Here is a 27,500-nt window from a genome sequence, read left to right as displayed (position 1 = left end):
CGAAGGATTGAGGACTTCGAGTTCTACCCTCCGGGTCTGACGCAGCCTTTCATCGGTTATGCTAGGCTGACGCCAACGGCTCTGACGAGAGAAGACAAAATCTCTAAGGAGTCAGTTCTTTATAGTAGGGATCACGCCCAGCGGGAATGGGTTCACTGCCTTGAGGACTGGGAGTGTACTAACACTAAACTCCAGGCCTACAAGAGTCCCTTCACTATTTTCGCGACGGAAGAGGAGGTTTCTCTTCCGTTCGCCACGAAATTAGTGGAGAAGTCCCTTCAGGCAGTCCTCAAGGATGAGCCCATTCCACAGTTGAGGGAGGCGGAGTCTACTTCTCCGCTCTTCCCCGCCTTCGGAGAATTGTGGGAAAACTTGCCAGCTACATTCACGCTGGGTAAACTCAAGCCGGACTGCGCCATGGACCAGTTCGGTGAGAAATTACCTAGGCTGCCGGATTCTCTAATCCAGGCAGAGTTCGATGCGCGAACTAGGTTTGGCAGGTCCCTCAATTCCTCATCATCACAGAAATAATGGCTGCCCTTTTCCTACGCTACGGAACCGCTGTTCAAGATTCTGGCGAAATCTCAGTTTCAGACGGTTCTAACGGACGCTTTTGACTTCTTCCAGGCTAGGAGGAACTGCCGGAAGCATGTCCTACAAGAGTGCACAATCAGGCATGAGCCTAATAGACTCTTGGCTGCAAGCATGTGGGGAGCGGATCTCTTCCCAGAATCCGCAGTGAACGAGGTCCACCACGAAGCTGCTTAGACTCAACCAGAGCCTTAGAGCTAGGTGGGGTATTTCCTCAAAGAGGAAACAGGAATCCGTTCCCACTGCTGGCAAGAAACCAAAGAAGGCTGGTAAGAGGTTCCAGCCATATAAAAAACTCCAGCAACAGCAGCAATTTGTGCAGGCAGTCCCAGTTACCCAACAGGGACAACCTTCCACCTCTAAGCAGAACCAACCTTTCCTCCTGGTGCCCCAGCAATCTCAACCATCCACTTCCTACGCTATCTCGCCGGCCTTCAACCCTGCTTATGAGGCTCAAGGCTACTCTCAACCGAGAGGTAGGGCGAGAGGTTACTTTCGTCAGCGTGGCGCAGGAAGGGGCACGAGGAGTAGACAGTTCAGAGGAGGGCGTGGTGGCCAACCCGCCCATCAGCAATGAGGCTCCCCAGGTAGGAGGGAGGCTGTTCCTCTTCCGCCACAGGTGGGGGTTCAGCAATTGGGCACAGAGCATAGTGTCCAAAGGATTAGGCTGGAGTTGGATCAAAGATCCTCCTCCAATCAAATCATTTCATCAGGTACCGTCAAAGGAATTGATAGATTACGCGGAAGAACTCCTTCAGAAAGGAGCTATTGCGAGAGTCAAACATCTAAAATTTCAAGGGCGCTTATTCAGCGTGCCAAAGAAAGGCTCAACAAAAAGAAGGGTAATCTTAGACTTGTCAAAGCTAAACTCTTTCATTCGCTGCGACAAGTTCAAGATGCTTACCCTCTCGCAAGTAAGGACCTTACTTCCGCGTGGAGCCGTCACATGCTCCATCGATCTTACAGACGCATACTATCATATCCCTATAGCCAGGCACTTCCGCCCATTCCTAGGATTCAGGCTAGGAAATCAGACATTCTCATTCAAAGTGATGCCCTTCGGTCTGAATGTAGCCCCCAGGGTATTCACAAAGATAGCAGAAGTGGTTGTACAACAATTGAGAGCTCAGGGAATCATGGTAGCGGCATACCTCGACGATTGGTTGATCTGGGCACCAACAGTCGAGGAATGTCTCGAAGCTACCAAAAAGGTAGTTCACTTTCTGGAACATCTGGGGTTCCAGATAAACAAAACGAAATCCAGACTTACTCCGGAATCTCGTTTTCAGTGGCTAGGAATCCAATGGGATTTGTCTTCCCACAATCTATCAATTCCAGTGGCCAAACGGAAGGAAATAGCAAAATCTGTCAGGCAATTCCTCAAATGCAAACAAACGTCAAGAAGAAACCAGGAGAGAATCCTAGGGTCTCTTCAGTTTGCTTCGGTAACAGATATCCTTCTGAAAGCAAGGCTGAAAGATATAAATCGAATTTGGCGGTCAAAAGCAAACTCCAAATATCGAGACAAGTTGTCAGTAATTCCACAGATCCTTCGCAACCAACTACGGCCTTGGTCAAAAGTAAAGAACTTAGCAAGAAAGTACCCCTTCAATATCCCCTCCCAGTGCTAACCATTCACACAAGGATGCATCCCTGTCCGGGTGGGGGGATACTCTCAGTTCAAACAGGTTCAGGGGACTTGGTCAGTTCTATTTCGCCAGCTCCACATAAACGTGTTGGAAGCAATGGCAGTATTTCTTACTCTGAAGAGACTGCTTCCCCCGAAGAAGTCTCATCTAAGGCTAGTTTTGGACAGCGCAGTGGTAGTTCATTGCATCAACAGAGGAGGGTCCAAATCCAAACATGTGAACCATGTCATGATAGCCATCTTTGCATTAGCAAACAAACACAAATGGCATCTGTCTGCCACTCACCTGGCAGGAGTAAGGAAATGTGATAGCAGACGCTCTGTCCCGGTCAGTTCCTCTGGAATCAGAGTGGTCTCTGGACGTCGGGTCATTCCAGTGGGTAAGCCGGAGAGTCCCAGGTCTCCAGTGGATCTCTTCGCCTCACAAGCGAACCACAAGCTCCCTTGCTATGTGGCCCCCAACCTGGACCCTCTGGCTTATGCCACGGACGCCCTGTCGTTAGATTGGAATCAGTGGAGGAGAATTTATGTTTTCCTCCAGTGAATCTTCTCTTGAAAGTCCTAGACAAACTAAGGTCTTTCAAAGGGATAGTAGCTCTGATTGCACCGGACTGGCCCAAGAGCAACTGGTATCCTCTTCTCTTGGAATTGGGTCTCCGACCTCAACGGATCCCCAATCCCAAACTATCACAATCAGTACAAATGAGGACTGTGTTCGCTTCCTCAGGAACTCTCCAGACCTAACTTTATGGACTTCATGAAGTTTGCGGCTAATAAAGATGCTGACATTGATCCACAGAATATTCTCTTCCTAGAATCAGATAAGAGAGAGTCAACCATTAGGCAATATGACTCAGCTGTTAAAAAATTAGCATCTTTCTTGAGAGAATCGAACACTACAACCATGACAGTTAATTTGGCTATATCCTTTTTCAGATCCTTATTTGAAAAAGGTTTAGCAGCTAGCACGATTACCACTCATAAATCGGCTTTGAAGAAAATCTTTCAAGTAGGTTTTCAGATAGATTTGACTGAATCTTATTTCACATCTATCCCTAAAGCCTGTGCTAGACTTAGACCTTCCCAGAGGCCTACTACAGTTTCATGGTTCTTAAATGACGTCCTCAAACTAGCTTCAGATACTGACAACTCATCTTGTACATTCATAATGCTCCTGAGGAAGGCATTATTCTTATTAAGCCTAGCCTCAGGAGCTAGAATTTCAGAACTGTCGGCTCTATCCAGGGATGCGGGTCATGTGGAATTCCTCCCATCAGGAGAAGTTCTACTTGCTCCGGATCGTAGCTTTTTAGCCAAAAATGAAGATCCTCTTGCAAGGTGGCCCCCTTGGAAGGTTATCCCACTTCCACAGGATCCTTCTCTCTGCCCAGTATCAACTCTTAGAGCCTTTCTATCTCGTACTTCTTCTAGATCCTCAGGTGCTCTCTTCATGAGAGAAAAAGGTGGTACTTTATCAGTTAAAGGCATTAGACAGCAAATCCTTTACTTCATTAAACAAGCCAACCCTGAGTCATTCCCAAAAGCACATGATATCAGGGGAGTAGCCACCTCAATTAATTATTTCCAAACATATGAACTTTGAGGATCTTAGAAAGTATACTGGATGGAAAATCCCCGACAGTCTTTAAACGCCATTATTTAAAGTCCTTGGAATCTTTAAAGTTTTCAGCAGTAGCAGCGGGAAACATAGTTTCCCCTGATACTGTTAGTAGTTGTAGTATAGATCCAGGTCTCCTTTCTACCTACATCAACCAACATGCCTCACCCTATCGTCAGGCTACTCAAACATCATAGCCTTAGCCGTTGTATCATATAGTGGATTGTCCCTTATTTTTTTGCTAGGGACATCCACATTTGTACTGATAATGTACTTCAGTGTACCTACCCTTATTTTTATGCTAGGGTAGGACACAATATGTTTGTATATATTCACCATTTTATGTTGATGATGAACTTCAGTCACAATGTGTTTGTATATATTTTGGAATATTTGTATTGATGATGGATTTCAGTGTACTACCCTTATTTTTATGCTAGGGTAGGACACATGGGTGTATATATTTTATAATTTTGTATTTTTGTTAAGTAAATCCCAATTTTTCCTTATTTTACATGCATCTTTGTAATTTACTTTAATTACCATTTAAGTACTTTAAGATTACTAACATTTTATTATTTTACTGTTTAAATAAGTTAGTTTAAGTGCTTAATTTGTATGCTGTAATTGATTTACTTATATTATATCCATCATTTTAAATTGTTTTTCATTGTTCCCTTTTCCATCTTGTCTGTTTCTCTGGTACTCTTTCATAGGCCGACACGAGCTGAGCCCAGAAAAGGGATTTTGACGAAGGAAAAATCTATTTCTGGGTGATTGGCTCGTGTCGCCCTATGAAACCCCCCCCCCCCCCTTTTTATAGTTTGTTTTCCCCCCCTTGCAGGACAAGATGTATTTAACTGTTTTTTATTAAGGATGTCCGCTAGGGGCGCTGCTGTCCGTGGCGTCCTCTAGTAGTAGTAGTAGAGGCTGCATCGCCCGTTGGTATCAGCTCTCTCTTGGGGGGATTCTGATAGGAAGTTCTAATTGGTGTTTGGCTCGTGGTAGTGTTCCACACTCGCCCCTTTATCATACCGACACTTCTTTTTAAGAGTGAGCGAGTCAGTTTTACTGACATTTTCTTAATTTGTTTTTCTCTGGTAATTTTAGGCTAATTTTACCTAGAAAGAATGATATTAAGGATACTTTCATAGGGCGACACGAGCCAATCACCCAGACAAATAGATTTTTCCTTCGTCAAAATCCCATATACCCATATATATATATTATATATATATAAATATATATATATATATATATATATATATATATATATATATATATATATAAATATGTGTATATATATATATAATAATATATATAAATATATATATATATATATATATATATATATATATATATATATATATATATATATATATATATATATATATATATATATATATATATATATATGATAGATAGATAGATATATATACATTTATACATACATATATATATATATATAATATATATATATATATATATATATATATATATATATATATATATATATATATATATATATTATATATATATATATATATATCAAAATGATTGCAATGTAGTGTACAATACAATGAAAAAAAAAGAAACTTGTTAGCTTTTACCGTTTTTTGCACAGCGTGATTTTGATACAATTATGTATGAATTTTTTTTTTCGCTACCATATATCGCATTATTTACATATGATAATGATATTATTTTTCATTTCTGATGATTGCATACTAAACTTCAGGCAATGACAAAAAAAGGAGCCAAAAATGAACTCTTAATCTTCAAAACTAAGCCCGCTGTGATTTTTTTGAAAAAATTATATTGAACTACAAATGTCCTTTAACCTTTACCCCTAAACGGCCGAAGCGCGGTATTTAAAAATCAAAAACTCCCCCGAATGCCGAGCCGGTTTTGAGTGAGCGCGGAAGCGGAAAAAATAATTTTTTCAAAAAAATCACAGCGGGCTTAGTTTTGAAGATTAAGAGTTCATTTTTGGCTCCTTTTTTTGTCATTGCCTGAAGTTTAGTATGCAATCATCAGAAATGAAAAATAGTATCATTATCATAAGTAAATAATGCTATATATGGTAGCGAAAAAAAAAAATTCTTACATAATTGTATCAAAATCACGCTGTGCAAAAAAACGGTAGAAGCTAACGAGTTTCTTTTTTTTTTCGTTGTATTGTACACTACATTGCAATCATTTTGATATATAATACATTGAAAAACAATAAAAGCAACACCGGAAAAATATTATCACAAAATGATGTACGAATTCGTAACGCGCGGACGTAAAAATTTTTTTATTTCAAAAATTCACCGTAAATCTAAATATTGTTCTAGAGACTTCCAATTTGTTTCAAAATTAATATAAATGATTGAATATTATGATACTGTAAGAGTTTTAGCTTACAATTGTGTTTTTTGACCATTTCGGTAGAGTCAAAGTTGACCGAACGTGGTGTTTTTCTATTTATCGTGATTTATATGCAAAAATTTCGAAAATGAGAAAAGCTACAACCTTCAAATATTTTTCCTTTTATTTTACATGAAATTGCGCACATTTTCATATATAAAACTCTATGAAATGCCAAATATGAAACGGAGCAAATTTTCCGAGAATTCGATGTACGCAATTCGGAGATTTATGGCAGAGAATCCGTGTGCGGAGGGAAGGAAAGTTTTTTTCATAAATTCACCATAAATCGAAATATTGTGCTAGAGACTTCCAATTTGTTGCAAAATGAAGGTAAATGATTGAATATTACTAAAATATAAGAGTTTTAGCTTACAATTGCGTTTTTCGACCATTTCGATAGTCAAATTTTACCGAACGTTTTTTTTCTATTTATCGTGATTTATATGCAAATATTTCGAAAATGAGAAAAGCTACAACCTTCAATTATTTTTTGTTGTATTCTACATGAAATTGCACACATTTTCATATATAACACTTTATGTAACGGCTAATTTAAAATGGTGCAAACATTACCACAATCGCACGTATGATTTTTTCGGAAGAGTTACTGCGCGGACCTAAGGAAAATGTTATTTTTTTCATAAATTCACCATAAATCGAAATATTGTGCTAGAGACTTCCAATTTGTTACAAAATGAAGGTAAATGATTGAATATTAATAAAATATAAGAGTTTTAGCTTACAATTGCGTTTTTCGACCATTTTGGTACAGTCAAAATTGACCGAAGGTTGAAAATTTTTCACTTATGATTTTTTATATGAAAATATTTCAAAACTGATAAAAGCTACAACCATGGGTTGTTTTTAGTTGTATTGTGCATGAAATTGCGCACATTTCCATATATAAAACTTTATGTAACGGGTAATTTTAAAATGGTGCAAACATTACCACAATCGCATGTATGATTTTTTTCGGAAGAGTTACCGCGCGGACGTAAGGAAAAAGTTTTTTCATAAATTCACCATAAATATAAATATTGTGCTAGAGACTTCCAATTTGTTGCAAAATTAAGGTAAATAGTTGAATATTACTACAATATAAGTGTTTTAGATTATAATTGCGTTTTTCGACCATTTCGGTAGAGTCAAAGTTGACCAAAGGTTGAAATTTTGGCACTTATCGTTATTTATATGGAAATATTTCAAAACTGATAAAAGTTACAATCATGAGTATTTTTTTGTTGTATTTTAAATGAAATTGCGCACATTTTCATATATAATACTTTATGTAACGGATAATTTAAAATGGTGCAAAAATTATGTCAAAGTGACAAAATAATTTTTGAGATGTGTCACTGATACACTTTTTAGTGCGATAAGAAAGAAATTTGCGCTTGCGCGCCTGCGTAACGATTGTAAACAAAACAACGCCTTGATCCGTGAACTCCCAGCATCCCCCAAGGCGCGCGATTCAAAAGTTTTTGGCTTGTAGGCCTATAAGTATTTTTCCGCGAATTTTTAAAAAAACTTTTTGAGCCGATGTATGGTGCGTCCATTCGGAAATCGGGAGAGATTTTGACTCGACGTTTAATACGTCCATTCGGCGTTTAAGGGTTAATATCTAATTCGCTCTACCTCGGAATTAATATATTTTCATATATGCTTAACCGAGGAGGAATTTATTAAGCGATAATAGAATTGGCCATCGACAGGTGTGAACCAGGGACTTTCCAATCCCAGGACTGGCAGTGAAGCCTTAAACCGCGGTGTCGGGGTGGTTTAAGGCTTCACTGCCAGTCCTGGGATTGGGAAGTCACTGGTTCGCGCCTGTCGATGGCCAATTCTACTATCGCTTAATAAATTCCCCCTCGGTTAAGCATATATGAAAATATATTAATTCCGAGGTAGAGCGAATTAGATATTAAAGGACATTTGTAGTTTTGATAAATATTGATTATAATAATAATTAATATATATTTATATTATTATATATAAAATTATTATATTATAATATTATAATATATTATAACATATATATATATATATATATATATATATATATATATAATATATAGTATATAACATATGTTATATAATACCATTTTATAAATATATATATTATATAGTATAAAATAAAATATATAATATATATATTATATATATCATATATATAAATATATATATATATATAGATTATATAAATATAATATATATATATCTATAAATATATATATTACAAAAGTAATTCAGAACTGGTATTTACTCAGGTTTCTCTCTGAGTATTTGATATTTTATGTGGCCTCCATCTGCCTGTACCACAGCCTGCATTCTTGAGGGGTATGATTTCAGCAAATCACAAAAAAGCTGAGACTCAAACTCCATTTCACTGAGCTCTTTGGTCACCTCTCTTCGCAGGTCGTTGAGGCTTGGTATATCATCATGGTTTACTGTGTGTGCTTCAACATGATATTTTAAGATAATACTAATGTTTTCATACACACGAAGGTCAGGGGAGCTACCACGAAATACACTTGACAAGAAGAAATTGATACCACTATAGCGAAGCAGCTTTATCCCCCTATTCTGGGTCGCCGTTTTTAATGAGTCTTCCATATACCTCGGTCCTGTCATTTCCTCCCGTACTTCTTGCTCTCTCATATCTCTAATGGAATCTCTCCATGTCCATCGCTTCTCTTGCCATGTGTTGCTATTCTCTTCTCATCAGATGGCCATACTATCTTAACCTTGCCTCTTGCACTTACTTTAATGCTTCAGTGACCTTTACTGTACCCCTAATACATGTTCATTTCTAACCCTGTCCATTTTGATCACTCCACTCATCCACCTGAGCATCCTCATCTCGGGTACGGCCAACTTTCTGACCTCTGTTTTCTTTATTGGTGCTGCTTCCACTTCTAATACATAAGTCATTGCTAAGCTGACCACTGCACAATGATCTGACCACTGCATTGTGCACTCTGCCTTGTAATCTTATAGGGACTTTCCTATCTTATATGACACTGGACACCTTCCTTTAGTTGTTCCACCTGCACTGAATCAGGTTGTTAATATCCTCTTCCATGTTCCCCTCATTGTCAGTCACTGGTTTGTTGGTCATCATCTAATTCGGTTGTCATATATTTTCTTTTTCCTGCTTATCCTTAAACCTCTACTCTCCAAGGCATATCTCCATCTTTCAAGCTTCCCCTCCAGTTCTTCCCAGTTTTCAGCTACCTAGACTATGTCATCTGCATAGAGCAGACACCACTGTCTTGGAAGTGTTGATGGAGGATGAGACAATATTAAACAGAAGTGTGCTCAGATTGGATCCCTGATGTAGCCCGACTCCCACTTGGAAATTTTCTGTTCTTAACTGTAGATCTGACACTGGTCTTTACATTTCTATACAGCTCATTGATCATTCTGACATACTTCTCCATCACTCCTTTCTCCCTGAGACATCTCCGTATATCCTGATGCGGTACTTTTTCATATGCCTTCTCAAGGTCTATAAAGGTCATATGCAAGATATTTTGCTTCTCTGTACTTTTCCATAATTTGCCTTAGCGCAAAAATGCCATCCGCAGTATTTAGACCCTTCATAAATCCCAGTTGCTGTCTACCGATGAGAACTTGTTGCCATAATCTTTCATCCATATTTATTTTAAATACCTTTAGTGTGTCTGACATGAGCTTGATTCCTTAGTAATTTTTGCAACAGTGAATGTCCCCTTTGTGAATATTGGGATTAATATACTTTCTCTCCATTTTTCGGGTGTCGTCTCACTTTCCATAATTTTTTAATTAACTACCACAATATATCGGTTCCTTCCTCATCAAGAGCCTTCCCTGTGCCACTCTAACCTCAGCTTTTGTTATTTCTGTGTCCATCTCCTCTTAGAAATCTTTAATTTTCTTAATTCAACAAGGCCTCAAACCATTCTTCCCATCTCCGCTGTTCCGAAAATTGCATTTACAAAGACTTCACATGGTTATATTTTATTAATTTGGGAGCTAAGTATAACTCATTTTGTTAATGAAACTTCAGCTTTTTTTTTATAATGAAACTTCAGCTTTTTGTTATAATTTTTCATGCATTTATGTTTAAAATGTGTATGAAAAATGGATAAGAGTATTTTTTGTATTTTTGTACATAGATAATAAAATTGTAATTTATATAATCGAATCATGTTTTTATATTATATTTACAATTGTTGCATAAATTTATTTTAAAAGACAAAACTCGCATATGCATTCAATGTGCAACTTGGCTGATTTTTTGCTTTGTTGCTCGAGCAAAAAATTGAGGTACGATCATACGAGCTCGAGATGCCACTGCTACGTAGATGGCATAGTGACAGAAATTAAGATAAGCACAGAAGAAAAAGTAAATATGCATCTTTTCCATAAATCTTTTAAAATGTTATAGATTACTTCACTGTATCCAATAATATTGTAAGTATTCTCATATTATTGTATTATAAAATCTACGGTACATCTAAACCAGTATTCCGCCGAACGACCAATGTTTTGGTTTGGAAATCAGCTGATGGTGAATAAGAGTTTGTTTCGCCATGTTAAACGCAATTCTGAGTGAATTTTCTTGCTTCTAGTTAGCATAAACAAATAGTATCTAGATACTTGACTTGTATGAAACAAGGTTATTTTTCCTTATACGACATGTTTTTAGGTGGAAATATGACTTTAATATACTATATCGTTGTGATTGTGAACTAATTTTTTTTTAAGAGATTACGTTGGCGACATGTTTATTGAGTAAAAAAATTATGTGATTCTGTTCGCAATTTTCCTTTATATCATCGTAATACGAACTTTACGTTATTTATCTTATATTGGCGTGAAACCAACAGTAAAATGTGGCCTTTCAAGCACAGTAGTTTTGATTAAAATGATTTTATCTCAATTTTATCTATGGTTGTGTTTGATGGCATACATTTACTGGAGTTTTATCCTTGTTGCCGATTCGCGATAATGGTCATTAGGATTTTGAACAGTTTTCTCAGCTTCAGCTATAACTAGGTTTAAATTTAACAGTATATTTCCCAATTGATCTTTGATCTATATTGATCTTTGATCTATTGCAAATAAAGTTATTACATAAAGATATCTCAATCCTATTCTACAAAACGTCATTTATAACAACTACGGTAATAGTGTACAAGCTAAACGGATGTTGTTATCCAGTTCAGTTGTACTAAGAAAAAAAAAAGTTGAAAAAAAAGTTGTTTCTCTTTCGGTTGTTCATGGCTGTACATGTTTACGCAATGAGTATAACATCAAAACCTTACTTTCATCATTCTCTTTTGCTGTTTTGCAACTAGAAGATGGGATAAAGTAAGCTATTGTAATTTGATCTCTCATGAAATCGGATTATCGCAAAATGAATTATCGTAACTAGAGCACTACAGCTACCTGTACACTGTATAAAACCTTATTATATCTTTACATACTCTAGACACCCAAAGGATTAAAGCTAGGCTTTTTTTCACTTTACAGTATTTATAATACTATAATGTACTGTACAGTACTACTATACAGTAAATTCTATAGTACTATACTGCATAAATATAATTTTACTTATTGCGCCATTGTGGGATTACAGCACTGTTTGACTGGTCTCATCATCATCATGGCTATCGCTCGATTAGAGTATGAATGCCCTGGGATGTCGTTACTGATGGGTTCTTATGTGGCTGATGAGACAAATTCTCGAGCCACATACTCTGTCACAATTGGGGCATGTGTTCTTAGGTGGGAGTGGAGGCTGTGGATGGACCTGATGAGGTTGTCTTGCAGCTCTACAATTCTTCAAATGCTGTTTTGTGTTCTCTTCATAATTTTTAATTCCATCTTTCATTTTAACTCTCCAAGCAGATCGATCCACTGCATCGGTCTCCCATGTTTTATAGTTAATGTCACATAGTTTTAAGTTGTCTTTTAAGCTGTCTTTGAATCTCTTCCATGGTTTCCCAACATTTTGAGTCCCGTCACTTAGCTCTGAGTAAAAGAGCTGTTTAGGAAGGTGGCTGTCTGCCATTCTAACAACATGCCCTGCCCATCTCAACTGGCTTTTTATTATATCGGCCTCAATACTGAGGCAGTTGGCCTCTTCAAGAGCTCTTACATTAGTGCGGCGGTCTTCCCAAGTTATTCTCAAGATGTTTCGCAAGGACCACTGATGGAATTTCTCAAGGGCTTTATTTAACATGGCGTCGGTAAGTTGTCCAGGTTTCGGAACCATAAAGAAGGGTAGGTAGGACTATTGCCTAATATACCTTTATGTTGCTGTTAACACGTAAGTCATGATCATCAAATATTTTCTTGCGTAGTTTTCCAAAAGCTGAGTTAGTACATCTTATGCGATATTGAACTTCATCATCTATATTGGCATTTGAAGATAGATGACTGCCCAGGTATGGGAAGCAGTCTACAGTTTCATGAGCTTCTCCATTAATTTCTATAGTAGGTGCAACTCTTATGGCTTCAGTTTGTGGTTGCTGATATAATACAGGTAGTCCCCGGGTTACGACGGGGGTTCCGTTCTTGAGGCGCGTCGTAAGCCGAAAATCGTCGTAAGCCGGAACGACACTTGGAAATATGCCTTAAACTAAGAAAAAGTTAGAGAGACCTTACCTGTGTGACATTAGGGTGCATGTCGCTCAAATTTGAAGGGTGACCAGGGGCATTGTCCAGGACTAAGAGGGCCTTAAAAGGCAGACCCTTCGAAGTCAAATACCGTTCCACTGCTGGCACGAAATGGTCATTGAACCAATCTTCGAAGACCATCAAGGTAACCCAAGCCTTCTTGTTTGATTTCCAAATCACAGGGAGTTGACTCTTGAAAATGCCCTTGAAAGCCCTGGGATTTTCGGCCAAATACACCAGCAAGGGCTTCAGTTTCAAATCGCCACTTGCATTGGCCCCAAACAGCAAAGTCAGTCGCTCCTTTCCAGCTTTATGGCCAGGTGCTGACTTCTCCTCCTTGGAAAGGTACGTTCGATTTGGCATTCTTTTCCAAAATAATCCATTTACCATACAGTTTAATAGCGTTAATTAATTTATGCACCTCCGCTCAAAAACTAGTTCTGCATATGAGGTATCGTTAAAAAGCATAACAAAACGTCGTAACCTTGGAATTTGCATTGTAATCTAACCAGAAACTTAGTTATTTTAATTATGTACTGGAAACAAGCAATGATTTTTTCATTATTTGCGCTTTTGGACTGTTTTAAACTGCGCATCCCAAGCTAGTGTATTCATTCGCCCGCAAACTAGTTCCGCATATGCGGCGTCACTAAAAAAATTCAAAAAATACGAAAAAAAAGTGTCGAAAATCATCATAACCTCAAAATTTTTGTTGTAATGTAACCAAAAACATATTTTTATTATATACTGTGCTAAACTATAAAGGATTTTTATCATAGCATGCGTTTTTTAAAAGCGTCGTTAACTCGGAGCGTCGGAAGCGTCAGCGTCGTAACCTCGGAACAAGTGTCGTAACCCAGGACGGATTTTCCATTGAATATTTAAGAAAAAGCGTCGTAACCTCGGAACGTCGTAAGCCGGGGACCGCCTGTACTTGGGTTTTTCTGATGTTGATGGAAAGTCCAAGACGAGAGTAAGCATTTGCAAATGCATTCAGTATAATTTGCAGATCATTTTCAGTTTGAGCACAGACAGCGTTGTCGTCTGCATACTGAAGCTCAACAATAGCAGTAACATTGACTTTAGTTCTTGCCTTTAGCCGGTTGAGATTGAATATTCCTCTATCTATTCTGTAATTGATGGAGATACCTGGAGGCAATTCATCTTGAATGAGGGGTAAAACAACAGTGATAAATATGGAAAGCAAGGTAGGAGCAGCGACACAACCCTGTTTTACACCTGATTTAACTTTGAAAGGTTCAGTAAGGCTACCATTAGCCATTACAGTCATGTAGTAGCCTCAGGATCTTTATGAATTTTGGTGGGCATCAATATCTAGATAGTATCTCCCAGAGCAGCTCACGCTTGACTGGTCGAGGGTGCTGTTAACTGATCTAGCATCCTGAAAGAAGGTGTGTGGCTGCCGTAGGCTTTAAAATCGCTTAGCGTCTGCGGCCAGGAAGTGAACCCCTGCCGCTAAGCGAGGGCTGCCTGTATATATATGTGTATATATATTTGTCCCTTCCAGCATTAGAGACTGTAATCCTTTAAAAAATGTGTATCGAGATAAAAAAAAATCAGCATTAAAAATCAACATTAGGGTCTTCAATTCAATAAATACAATAGTCATCACAACAGCAAAAATCAAAAGAAATATTCATATCCATATCAATAATAAGTATAGTCCACTGTACAACAAGTATATCACTAAGAATTACCTGGTCCTTTTACTATAGTAACACTTTATATTACTTTTCCCTTCACTCCTAAGGGCAGCATTTAAATAGATCATGCACATAATATATGTGTATCTGTCTCTACCAAAAATTACCATTACAATACTTATTTTTGTACATGAACTTCCCTGCCAGATATATACAGTACTTAGCTTATGTCTCTGACGTCACGACAGAAAATTCAAAACTCGCGGCACACGCTACAGGTAGGTCAGGTGATCTACCTTACCCGCCACTGGGTGGCGGGTGTAAGAACCAGTCCCCCTTTCTTGTCAGATTTTTTTCTGTCGCCGGCTGGACAACACCTGTTGTTCAGTCCTTCCGATAGTTAGATTCTTTCTCGTTGCCGACAAATTGGATTTTGGTGAAGTACCCTTTGTCTGTTGGCTTGGCATACGCTTTTGGATTGTTTATTTGGATTTTCTTTTGGATTTTTCTTTGGATTAATAATCATGGATGATTCTGAGGTTAAGAAACCTGCTTTATTTAGAGTTAGTTTAGTGAGTGACTGTAAAGTGAGGCTTCCAAAGGCTGCTTTGGATCCTCACTCCGTATGTATGGTATGTAGAGGGAATGAATGCTCTTTTGTTAACCCTTGTAAAGAGTGCGAGAGTTTGGATGAAGATGGATGGAAGGCTCTATCTTCTTATTTAAGGAAGTTGGAGAAGGCTTCTTCAAGGAGCTGAAGTAGATCTAGAGTCAGTGAAATGGACGTTGAGAACCCTGTAGCAGAAGTAGTTCCTTCTCTTGTTTCAGCCCCTGCGCCCAGCTTTGAACCCGAAGATTTATTTTCGGAAGTTGCTTCCGGGAGAGCCTCGATCAGGAGTAAGGAGAGCTTCGCTCGCTCTCGACAAGGTAAGAGTGACAGTGCAAGTGATCAGTGCAGTGCCCCTAGTGCAGTGGAGGGTGCGTCTGACCGGCTCACTAACGCTTCCAGGCCTAGACCTCTTCCAGACTCCCAGACCCAGTGGAGGAGGAAAGTCGAAAGCCGCAGGAAGGTTAGGGAGAACCCCCACCGGTCAGGCGTCCCCTCGGCAGATCCTGTTGCTCGCTCCCAGGCTGCTGCCTTGGATCGAGCCAAGAAGGAGGTATTGCGCCAGTGTTTCTCGTCATCTTCGTCGCCTTCTCCTAAGCGTAGATGGAGCACCTCGGAGTCATCTCGCCCTCTCAAGAGGCCCTGGAAAGTACCTTGCGCCCTTCCTTCCAGCCCCGAATCCTGCGCGGAAGAGCCGGAAGTGGAACGCAAGAGAGCCAAGACTTCTGCACTTTACGCTTCTCCTGTTCGGTCTCGGACTACGTCTCCAGTTGAGGAATTCAAGAGATCTCCTGCGCGCATCTTGGCGGGTCTAAAGGCGCAGATTGCGGCTTTAGCAGATTCTATTGCCGGGTCTTCTCATCGTCGGAAGGACGCCTCGCTTCCGGTAAAGAAGTCAAGGAACGTCTCTTCTGCTCGCTCTCCTCCTGCTAGAGAAGTTCTTGAGCCTCGTAGTAGGACATCAGAATTGCAGGTTGAAGTTCTGGATCGCTCTCCGAGTAGGCTCTCCTCTCTCCCCAGCAAGCGTATTGAGCATGTCAGGCGCAAGGAGCCTGACAGGCACTCTCCTCAGGATTTCCGCTCCTCTTCAGTTAAGCGTCAAGAGCTTGACAGGCGTCAAGAGCCTCGTACTCGTCAGGAGCGAAGGAGGAGTTCTTCGCCTGGTAGCCGTTCTCCTTTTGATGGGCGCTCGGAGCCTAGTAAGCGCTGTTCTCCAGTGGCTCTTCCCTCGCCAGGATTCCTTTCGCCCTTGGCCGAATGTGCAGGAGTTGGTAGGCGCCAAGAGCCTAGTAGGCACCAGTGGAGGCATTCTTCTCCTTTTGATCACTCACGATTGGATAGGCGCACAGAGCCTTGTAAGCGCCGTGCTTCGGACAGGGACTCTTCCGTGGAAGCTTTTTCTCCCCGTGGCAGGCGCCAAGAGCCTGGTAGGGGTTTTGAGTCTGACAGGCGCCAAGAGCCTGGCAGGCGTATTGAGACTGGCAGGCGCCAAGAGCCTAGCAGGCGCAGAGAGCCTGATAGGCGCTCTCCCTTGTCCAGGCGCTCATCTGTGGACATAGACTTTGCTTCTGACAGGCGAGCTTCCGCTAGTAGGCGCTCTCCTAGTAGGCGCTCTCCAAGTAGGCGCTCTCCAAGTAGGCACTCTCCTAGTGGGCGCTCTCCATGTAGGCGCTCTCCCAGTGGACATTCTCCTAGTAGGCGCTCTCCGAGGAAAAGCTCTCCTCCTTGCAGTAGATCTTCTAAGCGTCATTCGTCTGAAGAGTATCTTGGGGATTCTGAGGAAGATTTGCCCGAGGATGCTTCAGTGTCGTCGTACAAGAGACTGACCGACCTCCTCTTGCAAGATGTTGGGGAGTCTCTTTCGGCCGTTGCTCCTCCGTCACCTCCGTCCTTATTTTCGACGATTAATACGTCTAAGAAGTCTTCAGTCGTTAAGATGAAACCGACAGTGTCGATGAAGAAGGTTCTTAAGAACTTCGACGATTGGTTGGTCTCGAAGGAGGAGAAAGGGAAGACCGTCTTTTCTTTTCCCTCGTCCAAACTTACGGGAAAGATGGGGTTCTGGTACGAGTCAGGAGAGCCCTTGGGTCTGACTCTTCCCTCTTCGGCAGACTCAGACTTCTCTTCGTTGGTTGATTCCGCACGTCGCTCGCCGCTTAATTCTGCGAAGACGACGTGGGGTATGAGCGAGTTAGATCACCTTCTGAAGGGAATGTTCCGGGTCTTAGAAGTTTTTAACTTTCTTGACTGGACCCTTGGAGTCATGGCTAAGAGGACTCAAGATCAAGACTCTCTTTCACCTGAAGACCTTCACGCGGTGCTGTCTTGTATGTACAAGGCAGTGAGAGACGGATCCGGGGAGATAGCTTCCCTTTTTGGCGCAGGAGTAGTAAAGAAAAGGGCAGTTTTCTGCTCCTTTCTTACCAAGGCTGTTTCCCATGCACAGAGAGCTTCCTTGTTATACTTTCAACTTTCTCCGCAGCTCTTCCCGAAGAAGATAATCAATGACATTTCCAGCTCGTTGTCAGCAAAAGCGACGCAGGATATGCTGGCTCGTTCAGCTAGGATCCAGAAACCTTCGTTCCAGCAGAAAACGAAGAAGGACAGTCAGAGTAGGCAAGAGCCCTTTCGAGGAGGCCCTTCGTCCTGCACTTCTTCCTCCAGAGGTTCGAGACCCCCTAGAAGAGGAAGGACCTTCTCTCGGTCTATTAGGGCCAAGAAATAGCTCTCATGTCCTCCAGACGACTGTGGGTGCCAGACTTCTGAATTTTGCAGACGTCTGGGCACAGAAGGGGGCGGACAACTGGTCCCTCGCTATCATCAAGAGGGGATACCTCATTCCCTTTATCTCGAGACCACCTTTGACCACCACACCAAGGGAGCTGGTGGCCAAATACAAAGACCCACTCATGAATCAAGCCCTCGCTCTAGCAGTAGAGCTGATGTTGGAGAAAGAGGCAATAGAGATGGTAGAGGACCCTCTTTCCGCGGGTTTCTACAACCATCTGTTTCTTGTTCCCAAGAACTCAGGAGGATGGAGGCCGGTTCTGGACGTAAGCGCCCTGAACGTCTTTGTGAAGAAGAGGAAGTTCGCTATGGAGACGACTTCATCAGTCTTAGCAGCTCTTCGTCCCGGGGACTGGATGGTGTCACTGGACTTTCAGGACGCTTATTTCCACGTGCCGGTCCATCCTTCGTCACACAAATTTCTAAGATTCATGTGGGGAGGGAACGTGTTTCAGTTCAGGGCCCTATGCTTCGGCCTTTCCACAGCCCCCCAAGTCTTCACAGGGCTGATGAAGAACGTTGCTCATTGGCTTCATCTAGAGGGAGTGAGGATTTCCCTCTACTTGGACGATTGGCTAATCAGGGCCAAGTCGAAGGAGAAATGTCTGGAGGACCTATGCTTAACGTTGAATCTAGCAGCTTCTCTGGGTTTGCTAGTGAATTTCGAGAAGTCACAGCTAATCCCCAGTCAAGATCGTATCTATCTGGGGATTCTGATGGCTTCTCAGGTTTTTCGGGCGTATCCTTCCCCAGAGAGGATAACCCGATGTTCGGAGAAGGTCGCAACCTTTCTAGAGAAAGATGTATGCACAGCGAGGGAGTGGATGAGTCTGTTGGGGACACTCTCCTCGCTGGAGCAATTCGTTTCTCTAGGGAGGTTGCACCTCAGACCCCTACAGTTCTTCCTGACGAGGAACTGGAACCGAAGATCTCAGGGTCTAGACTTTGCATTCAAGATTCCGCAAGTGGTAAAAGACCCTCTCCTGTTCAAGGAAGGCCTTTCCTTGCACGTTCGGAACCCCAGCCTAGTGTTATATGCAGACGCATCGGACATAGGTTGGGGAGCTACTCTCGGGTCGAGAGAAGTGTCAGGCACCTGGATGGGGAATCAGGTGTCCTGGCACATCAACAGGAAAGAGCTAACAGCGATTTGGTTCGCTCTCAAAGCCTTCGAACCCCTCGTAAAGGGAAAGTCAGTTCAGATCAACTCGGACAACACCACAGCCCTGGCTTACATTCAGAAACAGGGGGGACTCGCTCTTTCTCCCTGTACGAGACAGCGAGATCGCTCCTCCTGTGGTCGGAGGAAAGGAAGATAAGTCTCCTCACCAGGTTCGTACAGGGAGAAAGAAATGTCAGAGTGGATCTGCTAAGCAGAAGGAATCAATCTTTCCCTCAGAGTGGACTCTGCACTCGGACGTATGCCAGGAGCTGTGGAAGACGTGGGGCAGGCCCCATCTCGACCTCTTTGCGACCTCCAGGAATGCGAGGATAGATCTATACTGCTCCCCTATTGCGGACCCACGAGCAGTGTCAATAGATGCATTCCTGATGGATTGGAAAAACCTGGATCTTTACGCGTTCCCGCCTTTCAAGATTCTAGGGGAAACGCTAAGGAAGTTCGCAGCTTCAGAAGGAGCCAGGATGACCTTGATAGCTCCATTCTGGCCCGCCCACGACTGGTTCACAGAGGTACTGGAATGGTTAGTGGATGTTCCAAGATCCCTTCCACTAAGAGTCGATCTGCTCAAACAGCCCCACTTCGACAGGTTTCACAAGAACCTCCCCGCTCTCAGTCTGACTGGATTCAGACTATCAAGAGTCTCGTCAGAGCTAAGGGATTTTCGGCAAAGTCTGCAAGGGATATTGCCAATGCACGTAGACCTTCCACCACCAGAGTCTACCAGTCGAAGTGGGGTGTTTTTCGACGTTGGTGCAGGACTCATAAAGTTTCCTCCTCCAGTACCTCTGTGACTCAGATAGCAGATTTCCTTTTCTTCCTGAGAGAAAAATGCGGGTTAGTAGTCTCTACCATCAAGGGCTACAGGAGCATGCTTTCTTCAGTTTTTCGTCACAGAGGATTAAACATATCCGAAGATAAGGACCTCCATGATTTAATCAAATCATTTGAGACAGTTAAAAGAACCTCTTGCTTAGTCCCTAGCTGGAATCTTGATGTCGTACTGCTCTTCCTGAGGTCCTCAAGATTCGAACCTCCCCATACAGCTTTGTTCAGAGACCTCTCGATGAAGACTTTTTCTCTGTGCGTTAGCCTCAGTGAAGAGAGTCAGCGAGCTGCAGGCTCTAGAAGGTGAGGTAGGTTTCCAAGGAGGCTCCGCGGTTTGCTCTTTTCTTCCGGCTTTCCTGGCCAAGAATGAAAACCCATCTTCACCGTTGCCCAGGAGCTTCGAAATTAAAAGCTTATCCTCCTTAGTTGGGTCAGAAGAGGAGAGATCTCTTTGCCCGGTGAGAAGCCTTAAATTTTATCTTCAGAGGAAGAGAAGACTTGGGGCTAATGCAAGCAATCTCTGGTGTTCCGTAAGGGACCCCAGTAGGCCCTTATCTAAAAATGCCCTCTCATTCTTTATCAGGAATGTTATTAGAGAAGCCCACACATCGTGCAATCAGGAACAGTTTAGTCTTCTGAAAGTCAAGGCGCACGAAGTAAGGGCCATTGCGACGTCTTTGGCTTTCAAGAAGAATATGTCATTGCAAAAACTCATGAAGGCCACTTTTTGGAGGTGTGAATCAGTCTTCTCCAATCACTACCTAAAGGACGTAACGATTACGTATGAAAAGTGCTTTGGGCTAGGCCCTTACGTATCGGCGGATTCAGTGCTGGGGCAGGGAGCTGAAACACATCCTTTTTAATCTTTTTCCCTGTTAGTTTTGGTATTGAGTTTTTGGTTGTACGAAGGAGGTTGCAGGAGGCAGCTCCTTCTTTCGTATACTAATATTTGTAATTGGTTAGGTGATCGGTTGTGCTTGAGGCTCCTTGCATTTGGTAGTGATAGGCTCTGTCACGTAAGTGGGTTGAACCCCATTGACCAGACCCTGTTTGGATTCTGCCAAGTAAGTGGACTCAGTTCCCATTGGTAGACCCAAAGAGTTCTTCAGCTATAGGTCACGCCCTCGCTGAAACTCTTTAGGCAACGCAGACTAATAGACAGTAACTATGAAGTCTTCTGCCTTTCTAGGTGAGTATGTGTCTCTTTCCCTCCACCAAGGGTGTCAATCAGCTAAGTATATATCTGGCAGGGAAGTTCATATACAAAAATGATATTGTTAGTATACAATAAAGTTTTGTACATACTTACCTGGCAGATATATACGATTGATGGCCCGCCCAGCCTCCCCTCAGGAGACAAGTGGAAGAAAAAATCTGACAAGAAAGGGGGACTGGTTCTTACACCCGCCACCCAGCGGCAGGTAAGGTAGATCACCTGACCTACCTGTAGCGTGTGCCGCGATTTTTGAATTTTCTGTCGTGACGTCAGACATAAGCTAAGTATATATCTGCCAGGTAAGTATGTACAAAACTTTATTGTACACTAACAATATCATTTTTTTTTCCCTTATTCACTATTTATACAGCAATTCCTTGTACTGCCTGCACACTAGACTCCTTCCAATAAAGTCACTTTTAACAAATAACTCCACTGTAGGGCAAAACATGCATACAAAGGAAGGGGGATAAGTTTCACACCTACTATAACGAAAAAAACCAAAATTAAAACAAACATACTTAACAAGAACTAACAATTCAATCAAAAATAATTAAATCTAAAAATAAATCAATAGTAATTAAATCAATATTAAACAATGTAGGTGGGAAGCAACCAAAGGGAGTGGATGAAAAGTGAGGAGGTAGGAAGCAGTGCTGTTGACAATAGAAAGGTTGCCTTAGAAAACTCGATTACTGTTTCTGGAGTTAATGCATTCTGAAAGGCACATTGTATATAGTACTCCCTCCCAGGGGCAGGAATTGCTATCTCTCACTGCTGATTGGTAGTGTTATTAGCGCAGTTTGAAACTGGGAGTAGAACTTGCCTGAATGATATGAAAATAAGGCTAATATAAATCTATTGTTTGTATCCATAAAAGACTGAAAACATGTATTTAAATTAAACTGAAAAGTGTACACATTTTGGATACATTCATTTTATTGAACTAATTGCTTTTATGTTGTTCATTTGTGTATGGGTGCAATGAAATATGTTAGCATTATCTTTGCTTCTTATTACATTCTTAATTTCAGATCGAAAATTCCTGTAGCAGAGTTGAGAGCAAACTTAACGATATCATCCCTCAGGTTAATGGTATCCATAATGGATATTTAGATTCCAAACATTGTGGAGAAGCATTGGGTAAATTGAGGAAAGAGTTATTAGGTGTAAATGAAGATTTTATGCGTCTCTTGGAACAGCTTGATGGCCTATCATTTGAGGTGAGCAATTTGTATGCTTTTTAGTTTACTGTCACACATATTCCTGGTGTTCTATAAAAACTTGTATTTTGTAGGTGAAAATTACCATCTATTGCTTAGTTTTATCTGTGACTACTTGGTGTGGGTTCGTCAAGTGTTAAAATTGAAACAATCATTAACAGTCACTCCCCAATTGTTACTCCCCCATCCTTGGTATGGTGGGGGTAAGAGCAGCAAATGTCTCTATTGCTCATTATACTCTTGGTTGATGAACACAGCTGGCTGTGTAGACAAATGCTCTGAAGTTTGGTTTGTTTTTCATGATTATTGAATTGGATCGTATTGACTTTGGTTGGTTTTTTCACAATTAATTCTTCTCAATCTTCTGGATCAAAATCTCTTAGATTCTTAAGGTAAGCAGTTGCAAGACCAGATTGATTTCTTTGAAGTGTGATTCACACAAATTATGCATTGATCATCATGGGGTAACTTGTGATTCGGACAACCATTGTGATCGTTACAGGGAATGGTCTTTGCAGGAGTTAGAGGTGGTGAAGTATCATATTAGAAGAGAGAAGGATAGACTTAAAAAGAATGTAATGAAAACAGCTAGTCTTGCATCTAAGTCTTCCTTAGAAGAAAATTCTGATCAAGAGATAGATAGGTCTATTGATTCTTCTTCTTTTATAGATTCACATCCTTCCACCCTTCCACATCCACTGAGTCAGCTCAGGGTAGTAGGTTAGATTCAATGCAGTCTGATCTTGATCTTGTAAAATCTAGGATTGCACTTTTATGTACAGGGAGGCCCTGGCTATTGGCAGACTCAGTTAATGCCAATCTGGTCTTATGAGGCTTGTCCAACGCTATAAAATCGGCGATTTATGGCAACATAATGGGCCAAGTTTCGGGTATCGGCACCATAAGTTGTTAATAATAGAGTTATGGCGCCATAACATACCTGACAGATGTGCCATTAACCCTTAAACGCCGAAGCAGTATATTAAAAAACGTCTGCTGTATGCCGGCGGGGTTCGGGAGTTAGTGTCGAAGCGGAAAAAATGTTTTTTTCAAAAAATCACAGCACGCTTAGTTTTCAAGATTAAGAGTTCATTTGTGGCTCCTTTTTTTGTCATTGCCTAAAGTTTAGTATGCAACCATTAGAAATGAAAAAAATATAGCGCAAAAATTTTTTTTCGGTTATAATTGTATACAAATCGCGCTGTGAGCAAAACGGTTAAAGCTAACGATTTAATTTTTTTTCGTTGTATTGTACACTAAATTGCTAAACAATGAAAGCAATACAGAGAAAATATTATCACAAAATGATGCATGAATTCGTAACGCGCGGACGTAAAAAAGTGTTTTTTTACAAAAATTCACCATAAATTGAAATATTGTTCTAGAGACTTCCAATTTGTTTCAAAATGAAGATAAATGATTGAATATTACTATACTGTAAGAGTTTTAGCTTCCAGTTGGATTTTTTGACCATTTCGGTTGAGTTAAAGTTGACCAAATGTCAAAAAGCTACGACCTTCAATTATTTTTTGTTGTATTCGACATGAAATTGCGCACATTTTCATATATAAAACTATGAAACGCCTAATATGAAACTGAGCAAATATTACGAGAATGTGACCTAAGCATTTTGGAGATTTGCAGCAAGAATCTGCACGTGGAGGGAGGGAAAAAAAGTTTTTTCAAAAATTCACCATAAATCAAAAGATTGTGCTAGAGACTTCGATTTGTTTCAAAATGAAGATAAATGACTGAATATTACTAGACTGTAAGAGTTTTAGCTTACAATTACGTTTTTCGACCATTTCGGTAAAGTCAAATTTGACCAAACATCGATTTTTTCTATTTATTGTGATTTATATACAAATATTTCAAATATGAGAAAAGCTACAATCTTCAATTGTTTTTTGTTGTATTTTACATGAAATTGTGCACATTTTCATATATAAAGCTCTATGAAACGCCTAATATGAAATGGAGCAAATATTACGAGAATGCGACGTAAGCATTTCGGAGATTTGCGGCGGAGAATCCGTGCGTGGAGTGAAGGAAAAAGATTTTTTTTTCAAAAATTCACCATAAATCTAAAGAGTGTGATAGAGACTTCAAATTTGTTTCAAAATGAAGATAAATGATTGAAGATTACTGGATTGTAAGAGTTTTAGCTTAAAATTGCGTTTTACGACCATTTCGGTAGAGTTAAAGTTGACCAAACGTCAATTTTTTTCTATTTATCGTGATTTATTTGCAAATATTTTAAAAATGAGAAAAGCAACAACCTTCAGTTTTTTGTTGTAATCTACATGAAATTGCACACATTTTCATATATGAAACTATGAAACAGAGCAAATATTATGAGAATGCGACGTAAGCATTTCGGAGATTTGCGGCGAAGAATCCGCGCGTGGAGGGAAGGAAAATTTTTTTTTTTTTTTCAAAAATTCCCCATAAATCTAACTATTGTGCTAGAGACTTCGAATTTATTTCAAAATGAATATAAATGATTGGATATCACTAGAGTGTTAGGTATTTTGCTTACCAAAAATACCAATATATATATATATATATATATATATAATATATATATATATATATATATATATATATATATATTATATTATTTATATTATATATATATATATTATATATATATATATATATATATATATATATTATATATCAAAGCAAATACCACAGGAAAATGATAGTTAGAAATCCAAGCGCTTTCGTCTTTATTCAGACATTGTCAAGGAGTTCCTTGACGATGCCTGAATAAAGACGAAAGCGCTTGGATTTCTGACTATCATTTTCCCATGGTATTCGCTTATTTATGAAGTCACGTGCATCTACTGTGATTTTTTAAGCTAATATATATAATATATTATATTTATATAATTATAATATTATTATATATATATTTATATAATATTATATATATATATTATATATTAAATATATATAATATATATATATATATATTATAATATTATGATAATATAATATATATAATTATATTATATATATATATTATATATATATATATTATATTATTATAATATATATTAATATTTATATATTATATATGGTAATAATCACATATATATAATTATAATGTATAAATAATTATTATTATTAATATATCATAACTATATATATATTATATAATATATGTTATATATATATATTATATAATATCTATATATATATATATATATATCATATATCTCTTATATATATTATCTATATATATTATCTCTATATATATCTATATAGTTATACATATATAATATATGAACATAGATATAATATATATATAATATATATATATACATACACGGTACATAATTTATAGAATAATAAATTATATATATTCATATTATATATATATATATTATATTATATATATATATAGTATATATATATATTATATATATCATATATATAATATGCGTATATATATATATATATATATTTATGTATATTAATAGTTAATATATATATTAATATATAATATAATAATTATATATTATATAATATATAGTATTATTATATAAATATAATTAGAATATATATATATAGTATATATATATATATATATATTATAGAATATATATATAGATATATTATATAATAGATTATATATATATGCGTATATATATTATTATATATAACGTATATTATATTAATATATACTTATATATATTATTTATATATACGTATATATAATATTATAATATATATATATATTATATTATATATATATATTTAAAATTTTAAAAAAAAAAACAATTTATATATATAATATATATATATATATATAATACCAAATACCGTATATTTCGGCGTATAAGTCGACCGTTTAGCCCCAAAAAATCATGCCAAAATTTGGGGGTCGACTTATCTACCGGTAACAAAAAGTGAATCTTTATCATTTTGGCATATCGGTACAGGAATCCAGGCTTTACAGTTGGCTAATAACAATGACAGCCTTGTTGAGGTAACTATGTATGTAAATACCAGTATTAAAAACATTTCACACTGTATTACGACAATAATAATACATTAGAACATCCATTACCTTAAATAAAATGAAGCAAATCAAAGTAACTTGAAGAAACCCCAATTGCACAGCAAGTGTAAACATTGCGTAGCTATTTGTAGTACAGTAATTGAGAAGGATGCGTTCACTCTGACAGTTTTGTATTTACCGGGGTATTGTTCAAAAACATTTTATGGTATGAAATCTTTATTTATCACTTTAAATAAAATGAAAAAAAAATTGTATTTAATAGTAAATATGTATTTAAAATCCTTCAAAATTACTTGAGTCACGTCACTTGATTAACAATTCATCAGACAAATTACCATTCACGGTTCTCCGGTTTCTCATAAGGCTCCCAGTTTGAATCTGGTGAATCAACTGCAGGTTCGTTTTCCCTCAAATGAGCCTGTTTATGCCATAGAAGAACCAATGGTCAAGGAATATTCCAACATAATAATAAAATACCGGCACGTCGTTTTAACAACCCAATCAAAACATTAACTTGAGTGACAGTTTGTACATACACATATACGTAGGCTGTTATGGAGCGTTAGTTAGCGCTTTGTTTGTTTACATTACACTCGAGTAACGTATCTTTCGTTTCGTCATTTCTAATCATATTTGCCGGAATTCATCTTTTATATATTACACAGATTTGTTAATATACCGAGTATATTACCTGTATTTCTTATGGTAAGTAGAGCAACATATGTACCGTAATAACATTCAGGTGATACGTTTTACCCTGCTGCTTATTTTGAGCGTACGGTTGGCCTCACATTTTATAGGTCGACTAATATACCCGATATTAGTTAAAATCATAAAAATTTACTCAGAATTGGGGGGTCGACTTATCTTCCGGTTGACTTATACGCCGAAATATACGGTAATATATATATATATATATATATATATATATATATATATATATATATATATATATATGTATATATCAGATAATATATATATACGATAGGATATATATATATATATATTATATACTATACGTTATATA

At 38.7% G+C, this 27,500-nt stretch overlaps 1 protein-coding gene across 1 annotated transcript in view; it reads left to right on the top strand.

Moving 5' to 3' along the window:
- The window catches only part of LOC135206261 (BAG family molecular chaperone regulator 1-like), a gene marked incomplete at its 5' end in the record, with an annotated part of 140,016 nt that overhangs the window by 64,571 nt on the left and 47,945 nt on the right, over positions 1–27,500 (top strand). The window contains 1 exon segment of the mRNA XM_064237672.1: positions 22,255–22,443. Within this exon segment, the coding sequence (XP_064093742.1) occupies positions 22,255–22,443 (189 nt within the window).

The sequence above is a fragment of the Macrobrachium nipponense genome, chromosome 29 (assembly GCF_015104395.2).
Source record: "Macrobrachium nipponense isolate FS-2020 chromosome 29, ASM1510439v2, whole genome shotgun sequence".
Taxonomy (NCBI): domain Eukaryota; kingdom Metazoa; phylum Arthropoda; class Malacostraca; order Decapoda; family Palaemonidae; genus Macrobrachium; species Macrobrachium nipponense.
Note: the sequence above shows the minus strand (reverse complement) of the source record. Positions and strands in the feature narration are given on the sequence as shown.